Genomic DNA, 10,209 nt, shown 5'->3' with positions numbered 1-10,209 from the left:
CACATTATCCTTTCGTAATACATTTTGGGCAAACCACCATGAGCGTTCCATCAGAGTAAAGTGGCTTTTAGTATATAATCATCACATAAATAAGTCAGAGATGTCCAGTGTAACAGAAATATGACACCCCCCCCCCAAAAAAAAATATCTACCACCACCAATGGAGGGTAACTTCAGCTGGAATTAAATTGAGCTCATATTGAAGTAGGATAGCTTCTCTGTTTACCACTCTTCAAATTTAGCATTTTTTTATAATCACACAAACATTAAGTGTAGGTTGGAATGTGAAACATCATCATGATTTGATGGAGCCGCCGCAGCCTGTTTCCAATTACCCCCTTGAGAAACAGCAAGACTTTACGGCCCACTCTGGCTCCACAGTGGGGTTTTTTTTTAACCAAAAATAGCAGTTCCGACGACTTCACAGAGTCTGGTTTCACGACTGCCCTGGGGATTCCTCTTGAATGAAGTGGGGGTCAATGGTGAGCGGGACACAACCAATAGTAGTGCTTCCTTTTTGGAATTGGAATACTTCAACTCCTCAGAGAGAGGTGCGGGCAGGAGAGGGAATAAGCATCTGTGAGAGGCCCACACATTTCTGAGTGGAAGATGACTAAAAATGAAAGTAAAGTTTTTTAAAGGAATTCATGTCTTAAAGGAGTATTGTTTGTTTCTGAGTTAAGAAATAACTGCCCCAATGTATTGTCTTGTGAAATTTGGTGCTATCTAAAATCAAGTGATGGTGTGGAGGGTACATGCAGGTTGTCAGGCGCATGTTCAGCAGCATGCTCAAACATGCTGTGGTGGTGGGAGGCGGTCGAGTCATTATCTAAAGCAGTGCAGTATGACTCATCCTCAGTTGCTGCCTGTATTCCTTGGGGGCTTTGGAGCTAGAGTTTGTATTATAACTTCAGCATGTCAGGCCTGTCACTGGCAGTGGACAATAACATACAGTAAACAATGATTCCTTAGTGACGTTGCCCACTTTGAAGAAAACCTTTGAACTGTTTGAATTTGAACTCTGTGGACAGATTTACTTACTGGAGATGAAACAGGGATATCAGTGGGACAATCTGAGTGTAGAGGCTGTAGGTGTATGCCTCTGTGCTGTAGCTTGGTAGCTCATTCCAGAAATTCATCAGGGATGACTTGCATGCTCATGATCATGAATGTGACTAAACAAAGAGCTGCCCATTAGTCACTTCACTGCATAATTGAGTGGGATTGTAAGTGGTTAAAAGTAGCTTATTGTAAATCATGGACCAAACAAATATGCTGAGAATGCTTTTGTTTTTCTCAATGACAAGAGAAAAGTATGCCATATTTAAAGGCAAAACAAACTAATAATAATAATTGAACACTTGTTTGTGTTAGTCCTCTTTCTAATCCTCTTTCCTTATTTGAACAAAAGAGATGTTCTTTTGTTTTGTGATGTAATCCGGCCTGTAAACTATTACAAGCTCACTAATACAAATGGCATGTGAGCCTGTTGTTGTTTGTAATGTTGATTTTCCTTCCAGGGGCCACACACACACAATGTTTATGTGTTCATGGACTAATTGTCTGATCACCCACTCATTCACAGAAACAGTGACACACTTGTCTTTGGGACCATGTTAGACTCTCAGAGCTTTACCGGTAAAGTGTTTGCGTAACATTGTGGGATTGAAAGCAACTCCAACTTATATGCTTTATTGAGGAAACCACAGTGAAAGAAACTGATGATGATATATAGTATAATTTGGTATAGTCTGTGTAAGACATATGAGAACACTTGCCTGTAACAAACAATGATATATACTCAAAGTTCTTGAAAATGGATTTTGTTGCTCAGGAATGAAGGCTGAAATGAATCATTTGGACTTCTGATAAGTCGCAGTAACCTGTACCATCCAGTTCCGGGCAGGTTGTAGCAAATTATCAGTTCCTGAAAGTAGATATGGGACTGATGGGGGTGGAGGAGATTGTTGTCTCATGTAACCAAAACAACCTGAAACTCACAGCTAAAATACAAAAGATGAGGAAAGACCTGAGGAGAAACTGAGAACACATACAGTACATCTGTCTTCTCCACTAAAGTTAAATATGTGGTTAAAATGCACAATGCATGTCCTTAGACGTTTGACTCTGTTCTGCTTATTATCAGGCAAGTAGAGGTACCTGCATGCTGGTGCTTTGAGATGTAAACATGAGGTTGTTAACATTTTTGCTTTGATGTTACTTATTTTTTGCCAATTTTAACTTAAACATTTGCTAATCAGCAATGACACAAAGTACACCTAATGCTATCACGAATGTCATTAGTAGGTATTATTGTAACATAAACCAAAGCATTGGACAGTTCCTTAAAAGGGAGAGGATCGTCTGTGTCAGATTATGTCAGTCATTGCCGTATTGTTAAGATATTATTTTCAAGACCAAATAACGTAGACCTCATGTCAGCAATATATGAGTCAAAGCCAGATAACCATCAAAGTCAGTAGTATCAACTATTATTTGTACAAAGAAAATAGTCCTTTAGTGGATAAATGAAACATTTTACTGGCTGGTGGCGTTAGATGACATGCCAGTGGATAACCACTGATACCTGTTTTATTCCAAGTTTCATGGTCATCGTTCGATTTTTCAGTAAGAATGCAAAGCTGTAAACCTTGTGGTACATGTTGAGGAAAAGTCAGGGGAACACCAAAATCAGTGGGATTCTCAGGGGACCATGAATTAATGCACCAAATCTTAAGATCATCAATTCTGTAGTTTTTGAGAAATATTAGGAAGAAGTCCCCGGTGGTGTACCAACTTGTAGTTTCACATATCATCCCATCAATGAACGTTCTTTGAGAATTCCTTTGGAACGATGATTCCCTATAACCCAAGAGGAGATATATATCAGCACTTCTCTAGAAATATGATCCGTTAAAAACTAGAAGTGATCATTCTGCTTTTCCATGCAGTCCATTAAAATCTGTTTTTCATCTAGCCCAGAGAAATAATTATTAGGTTGTAACACGCCCTCTGTGTATTTGACAGCCAGAATCAAGACATAAACTGAGGAGTACTGAAGACTGGGCCTCCTTTTCCAAGCAACTCTCGTAAATCTCGACCAATTCTACGTCGAGCTTGTAGCAGGGAGCTTGTCATTTCTAAGGCTGTGACTCACCGGCACTCTCCAAGCTGATTAGACATAATAAAACGAGTCCACTTTGCTATTGTTGCAACAAAAAATCTGCTCTAGACCCAGTTGTTTTTATTTATTCATTTATTCAAGATTTTATATTAATTGCTTGGCCTAATTAGTCTGGCCTGCCAGAAAGGAGATGGATTTATTGTATGTTTGAAAGCTGCTCTGGCTTCACTTTTCGCTTTACATCACAGCTGAGCAGGTCTAGAGCTCAGCTTTGGGTGTGCAGAACACATTTCTAACACATTTCATTTCTCCCATGGAAACTAGCCCAAAAGTAAAGTAAAGTAAGTAAAAACACATTTTATTCCTGGTCCATTCTTTCTATATAAAAAAAAAAGTATAAATCTGTTCTCTGCTTCCAGCTCTTTTGCTCAAGAGACTGTATATTTTAAGTCTCTCTTCAGTGTTTATTCATCTCCAAATAATTCATATTGTGTGGGCCTTCTCCTTTTTATGTTGATATAACATGTGCCTGTATATGAACATAAAAAGTTGATTTGTACGTATAAGTTCACTTTCTCACAACCCGACTCAACTGCTGTTAGCCCTTACAGCGTAGTCGTGCTTCTTATACTTGGTGAGAAATTCCTTAAGAAATGTCCTTGTATTTGCACATGTCAAAAACTTAACAATAAACAGACACTGTTTCAACTTGACTGAAACTCAAGAGGATTTCAGTAATGCAGGACGAGTCATTTCTTTGGAAAGATAGGGACCTCTGCCTCTGTACTTTTCTTCTCAGCTACACAACATGGGCACTCTGAAAAAGAAAGAACTCGCCTATACTTTGCCAGCTTCATCCCCTAAAAGGATGAGAATGGAGAGAGCATTTATCGTTCCCCTCCAGCTTGTCACAAAAGGGGCCACAAGAGGAGGGAGTGGGGGTCCGTAATAAACACACTTGCATGCATTCTTGACCCCCCACTCTCAAAGACACACATAAACACACTGTTTATTTCCACAACACCTGGAGACCGTGAAGGAAGTTAGCTCTTAAATAAGTAATCAGAAACAGGCAGCTACACATTCAGATTACACAAGCACAGAAAACAAGCACATGCATGCCTCCTGCTAGGGCTGAGCTAATTAATATGCCGAGCAGCACACCGGCACATGGAGTGTCTGCCCCAAATCCACTTCTTTCCAACACACAAACCCAGAAAAATTCCAAGTAAAGAAAAAAAAAAGAAAGAAGACTATGGATGTCTGGTTTGAGGCCCTGCTGAGAAAAAGAAGGAGGCATGATGTGGAAAAAAATGAGAAGAAAGGCATGAAACGTAAAAAAAAAAAAAAAAAAGGGGGGTGGGAGAGGCACTGAGGGAAGAAGAGAATGAGGGGGTGTCGAGGAGGAGGAGAGTCTGAGGGAAACAACTTAAGACAGTGAGAACGGAGTGAGCACACATTGAGAGCAGACAGAGTGGGAACACGAGAGGACAAAAAGAATAAAGGCTTAAAAAATCCATCACCAACAAACAGGTACAGTAAACCTTTTTAAACATTTCTGCTCTTTACTTTCAAGTTGGTTTTACACTGAATTAGTGATGTCGGTGGACCAGATGCAAAATAATGAAGATTATTTGCTGCATTTAAGTGCTTTTAAAAACCTCTTCTCACTATTCTGATTATCATTAATTGCTCAAAAGATGTAACAGTTGTGATTCAGTTTTCTGGTTCCCACAGAACTCCACTGGCTTGTTTCCAGGAGACAATAGATGTGCTTATGGGGTCACCCCAAGAGTTGTGCTTTTTTTCCCCTGCCCTCATCATTTATTTATGTAAAGCACAGGATGGAAACCAAAAGACCGCAAATATTTGTGTGTAACAGAGAGGCATTTCCGAGCAATAAACTTTAGGTAAACAACATCATTGTCAACACACTGAAGAAATTAGTGTTGTTTTTTAAAACCTTCTTGTCTTCTGTCAAAACAAAGCCTTGTGGTGGGCTCGTGAACCCCACATAGAGGCTGCAAAGCGGGCGGCCCAGGTTCGAATCCAACCTGTGGCTAATTTTTTACGCATGTCATTTCCAACTTTCTCTCTCCCCAATTAATGACTCTATCTAAGAAATGCCATGAATCTTTTAATTATTCCGTCTATTGTCGTATCAAAGTTCTGTTTTTTGTTTTATGTGTTTTGACGCATTGACCACTACTACAATAGTTTCAGTTCCTTTATTGGACTTTACAATTTGTATGACTGAGATCCTGGTGTCATTGTTTAATATATTTAGTCCATAAAGAAACAATGACTAATATATTAGACTAAATTTATCAACTCATAAAGGCGTCTCTGAACAATGTTTGGGATTTTTTTTATGGCTGTATTATTTGCTCATCATTTGTCTTTTCCTCCCATAGATATGATGTCATTGTACAGGAACCTGACTGTGCTTCTCCTTTTTCTGATTGCCGCCCTGCTACCCAGCTCCCACCTCTTAACGCACGCTGCCTCTGCCTCTCCTCCCGTCACTCGTCCTCGCATCAATTACACTTCCTTAGATGACTATGAAGATGACATACATGAAGTGTTCGTCAAGAAGACCACTGCTGTCAAACGTGGTCCGCCACAGCTTTGCAAATTCGACTCCTGCTCAGAGAATCAGGAGCCATGTGATGTCCTCGAAGCTAAACACGGGTGCCTCTGTCCCGGGGTCAGTAGGGCAGATGTGCCTCCTCATGCACCCCGCATCCAAGCGCTGCTGCCAATCAATGCAGGGGCTGACAGCGGGAAGCTAGAGATCAAGTGGTGTGCTCCATCTTCCGTGGTGTCTGGGTACAAAGTGGTGATAGAGGGAAGTGAAGGTGACACCCTTGAGTTCAGAGACGCTGCACGAAGAGGAGTGATCAAAACAGTCGAAGTTGGGACTAAGGTGTGTGTGGAGGCGGTAAACAATGCAGGAAGCAGCACCGCCTCAGATTTCTCATGTATGCGGTTTCACCATCCTGAATCTTCAGACCGTAAACTGCTGGCTGGAGTCATAGGTGGAGGAGTCACACTCCTTTTAATTCTTATCCTTGTAGCTGTGATCTTCTGGAAGTACAAGACGAATAAGAAGGCAAAGGGAGATTCAACTGATGGACTGGGGAACCCTACTTACAGCACAGAGGGGACTCTGTGATCCAGTTTAGTTCTGCACAGACAATTCATTCCTTTACACTGAATAGGCCCGTTAAGACAGGCTCTGGAGGGGCCTTAAAGCAGGGAAGGCAATGCTGTAATCATGAACAAAAAACAAAATAGTTCTAGTTTTTTATTCATTGTAGAATAAATAAGTTGTTTACACTCTTGTTTAGGGATATTTAAACATAATGGGATCAAGATGAGTGTAATTTATTGAATAACACTTACTAAAGGGTAATTATTTTAAAAAGTGGTACGTTCAAGGCTAATTTGCGGGCAAATTAACCTTTGTAAATTTAATGTAGTCTTGCTTTTTTTTTATCTTATCATGGCTGGATTTGATTGTTGAATTCATTTTGTACTTACTGACCTGAGCTTTTGTAATAAAATAAAACTTATTTTAATAAATACTGTCCAGACTCAATTATGTTTTTTTGTGGAATTAAAACAGTCTGTCCAAAGTGTTCTATAAATAATGATTTCAATTGAGATCTAGTGACTGTTTCTGCCATATTATATGATCGCCCCATACAAACCTTTTAAGCCATTCAGTTATTGATTATTGATTATTCTCGTTACAAATGTAAGTATCTGCATTTGACATATTTCTCTTTCATTAGGCCTAACTCTTTATCAAATCTGTCATCCATCTGTTTGTGGTGGAAAGTACTTTATTTTTCACAAAATGATTTCTCCATTAAGAAAAATATTATGATACTTTTTTTTTTTCTTTTTTTTTACCACACTGGAGTTTTGGTAGAGAAATGTGAAAGTTGGAGAAATGTACAGATTATGTGGTACTGTAGGCTATATGTTCATAACTCTATACACAAACTGTCCTCAGAGGAAAATGTAGTCCCTGTAACTCTGTTTGAAGATAAAATGCTACAGCTATGGTGGGGGGCCTTCAACACCAAAATCGTAACTCTCCTGGTAGCTTTTTTAGCTCCAAACCCAATCCCAATTTCTCCTTTGAATAAAGTTTCTGTATTTGGGTCAGAAAATATAGCATAGAATTGTTTCACTTCTCTAACTTTAAAATTTCACTACCAAATGTAGACAGTGCACCTTTTAGAACATACTACTTTCTTAATTAATTTAGAGCTTTAGTTAACAAGTTACAATAACAAAAATACGACATATAAAGGATGTAGAAAACAAAATAAAAACTGTGCTCTAATATAATTTAATAAAAGGATGTGTAAATATTGTATTACTTCGAGAGGGGCCCTATTGAATGACTTTACTTTTGAAACTTTTAGTACATCGTTATAGGAGCCTAATTCTTAATGTGAATGTCTTAATTGAATAGATTTTGTTGTAAAATAATTTGTACATTGTGTAATCCCTAATTTCTATCAAGAATAATTTCCCCCAACACTGTCCGTATTCATGAAAATACAATTTCAATTTCCTGAAACTTTTATTTTGAAGGTCCCGTTAGTGTGATATGAATTTTCATTGGCCAACGTATAAAGTCCATCAGGCGAGGTCCCGCCTTCCCTCTACGTCTCATCCACCGATTCGTCATTAACTATATGAGGAAGTGTCTTTGCTTATAGTTTATGGAATAAGCGTTTTCACAGCTTGAAGTACGCAGGATGGCCAGTTCAGGTGAGTCTTCAGTCATCCCACTCTTATAGTTTCAATGATGTCCGCTTGTGAGAATTTATTATGTTTATACCACTGAATAGTTAGTTAACATAGCCTATGTTGAGTTAACAGGATATAGTTAGGCCCATGGTAATTAATATTGCATAAGATTATTGCAGATGAAGTTGCTTTATAGGTTTATTGGTTTAAGCTTATCAGCTCAGATGGCCAGAAACGTTCTTGTTATTAATACACGTTTAGTTCTCTTCCAATTCCTTGTCAAAAAAAAAAAAACTTCAGTGATATCTTTATTAAAGTTCATGGCGCAAAGATCAAGAATGACTCAGCAGATTAAAAAAAAGTGTAAACCCGGAAGCTACCTGTATCCTTAGGGAAAGTCAGCTGGTTGCCCAAGCAACTATAAACAAACAGTTTCGTAGTTTCCCCCTGAAGTGAAGCTAAACAAGGCAAGTGTTGGCATAATCTGTCAGGTCAAAGAGGAGTGAGGGCACAAACCTTTTCCTCTTATCTTCAGACACACACACACACACACACACACACACACAGACACACACACAGCATGAGAGTCAAATGTGCCCTTTTAGCTTAGACCTTTTCAATCTTAATTCCAGTGGGGTTTTTTTTAATTATTTTTTAACAATGACAAGATTGAATACTGATTCCAGTACTTTAAATCAGTATATCATGAATAGTATGTTGTAACCAGTGCTTCCTTTCCCCAACACTTTAAAGCTCAGGAAAACTGGATAGCTTTAGCACTAACAACTGAGCATATTGTGACAGAACCAATGGAATCACTGCGTTTTATTGCCACAGTATTCTTCATAGCCTGGTACATCACGAATACGCACAAGTGTACCCACTCTTACAGCGTGCAGGTACACACACAATGTGTCGAGTTAATGTCGTCATCAAACAAACAGCAAACGGTTTTGTTTCAAATGCAGTTAAGATGATAATTAAGTAGTTATAATAACATTCAGGTTCAGCATGTTCTATCACTCGAAAGTAATGATAAAATGATTTTATGGGGATATTTAACAATATCTTATCAGACTTTGCTTTTTTTAGTTTTTAATGTGTTTGCTCCATCATTGACAGAAATCTCCTACGAGGATCTGAAAGCGCTCATGGCAAAGAGCGAGAAGCTCCTCCTGGTTGATGTCCGCACCAAAGAGGAGGTGGATAAAGGACGAATTCCAGGGTCAATTCACATCCATGGTGAACTTTTAAATTCAGACAAATAGAGAAATAAAACAAAACATTCTTTAGTAACCTTATTACCTTTACTTTAGTGTTACCATTTATTAAAAACATTCAGACCAAAGTTCCTGTGGATGTGTTGTTGTGCATATGTATAAGTGTGTACAGTGTACACAGTAGGCCTACTGTTTGTTTGTATTGCATTGGATGTAAATATTTTATTCATCATTTAGCTAAAAAAAATGTTTTTCTTCCCTTCATCTCTCCCTCTTTAAATTATTCAGTTGATTCTGTAGAGGCTGCTTTTGCCCTCGAGCCCGAAGAATTCAAGGCCAAGTTTGGTGTAACCAAACCACCACTGGATGCCCCCGAGCTGGTGTTATACTGCCAGATGGGAATGCGAGGGGGTAGGGCCACGAGCAAAGCCCAGGAACTTGGATATGTGAAGTAAATACATTATTTGTTACCATGCATTTATACAAATACACATACAGTTAATATGTATATAAAACAGACAGCACATGTTTACTGCATTAATAGCCCTCATTGTTTTAAAATGTATCCTGTGCCTTTGCAACAATTTCCTGTTAGAACATCTAGTTTTTTTCTTTAATGTGTTCCTCTACCTTCTGTTTCAGCGCTTCTAATTATAAAGGAGGATACAAGGAGTGGTCTGCCAAAGAGGGAAACTGATTAACATACCATTTATATAAAGCAATGTGAGAGCCAGGCGGGAAAATTGAGAAACATTTTTGATGTGTTTTATTTTGTATTTTGATACTTTTTTGTTTTCGTAGGCTGCATCAATGTTTACAAATGTTTGAAATAAAGAAAATTATATTACAATGTTTCTGTTATCTACTCTTATTTACATATTTTTGGGGCTAGCAATATCTGGACATGCAAATATTAGAAGAAAACAGTTTCTGCTTAAAAAAGAGATTCACACAGCAGTTGTAGAAAAATATTAAATACAACTGAAATAAAGTACAAGCAGAGAGTTCATTTTTGAAAAAAGTCTGCTGAGAAAACAAACATGATTCTTCTCTTCCTTTGTGAAAGTTGCATTTTATGTGTTGAACTATTTTGTC

At 38.3% G+C, this 10,209-nt stretch overlaps 2 protein-coding genes across 2 annotated transcripts; both read left to right on the top strand.

The window, feature by feature from the left end:
• Window positions 1–4,500: 4,500 nt before the first annotated feature.
• Window positions 4,501–6,709, top strand: si:ch1073-303k11.2 (LRRN4 C-terminal-like protein). Its single transcript, XM_061047967.1, has 2 exons — window positions 4,501–4,657; window positions 5,539–6,709. Exon 2 carries the CDS (start codon window positions 5,541–5,543, stop codon window positions 6,297–6,299), a length of 759 nt encoding a protein of 252 aa, XP_060903950.1. The 5' UTR covers window positions 4,501–4,657; window positions 5,539–5,540; the 3' UTR covers window positions 6,300–6,709.
• A 2,210-nt stretch (window positions 6,710–8,919) lies between these two features.
• On the top strand, window positions 8,920–9,915 carry tstd1 (thiosulfate sulfurtransferase like domain containing 1). The gene is made up of 3 exons (XM_061047966.1): window positions 8,920–9,136; window positions 9,403–9,565; window positions 9,757–9,915. Exons 1-3 carry the CDS (start codon window positions 8,935–8,937, stop codon window positions 9,809–9,811), a joined length of 420 nt encoding a protein of 139 aa, XP_060903949.1. The 5' UTR covers window positions 8,920–8,934; the 3' UTR covers window positions 9,812–9,915.
• The last annotated feature ends 294 nt before the right edge of the window (window positions 9,916–10,209 follow it).

Source organism: Labrus mixtus, chromosome 10, assembly GCF_963584025.1.
Source record: "Labrus mixtus chromosome 10, fLabMix1.1, whole genome shotgun sequence".
Taxonomy (NCBI): Eukaryota; Metazoa; Chordata; class Actinopteri; order Labriformes; family Labridae; genus Labrus; species Labrus mixtus.
This window is presented reverse-complemented; position numbering and strand designations above follow the sequence as displayed.

What these genes read in the sequence shown, in the direction of transcription:
- si:ch1073-303k11.2 (XM_061047967.1), top strand. Translation starts at nt 5,541, where the DNA reads ATGATGTCATTGTACAGGAACCTGACTGTGCTTCTCCTTTTTCTGATT.
- tstd1 (XM_061047966.1), top strand. Translation starts at nt 8,935, where the DNA reads ATGATTTTATGGGGATATTTAACAATATCTTATCAGACTTTGCTTTTT. An exon ending in AGGGTCAATTCACATCCATG is followed by an intron (nt 9,137 to 9,402) that starts GTGAACTTTTAA and finishes TAAATTATTCAG; the next exon opens with TTGATTCTGTAGAGGCTGCT. An exon ending in CAGGAACTTGGATATGTGAA is followed by an intron (nt 9,566 to 9,756) that starts GTAAATACATTA and finishes CTTCTGTTTCAG; the next exon opens with CGCTTCTAATTATAAAGGAG.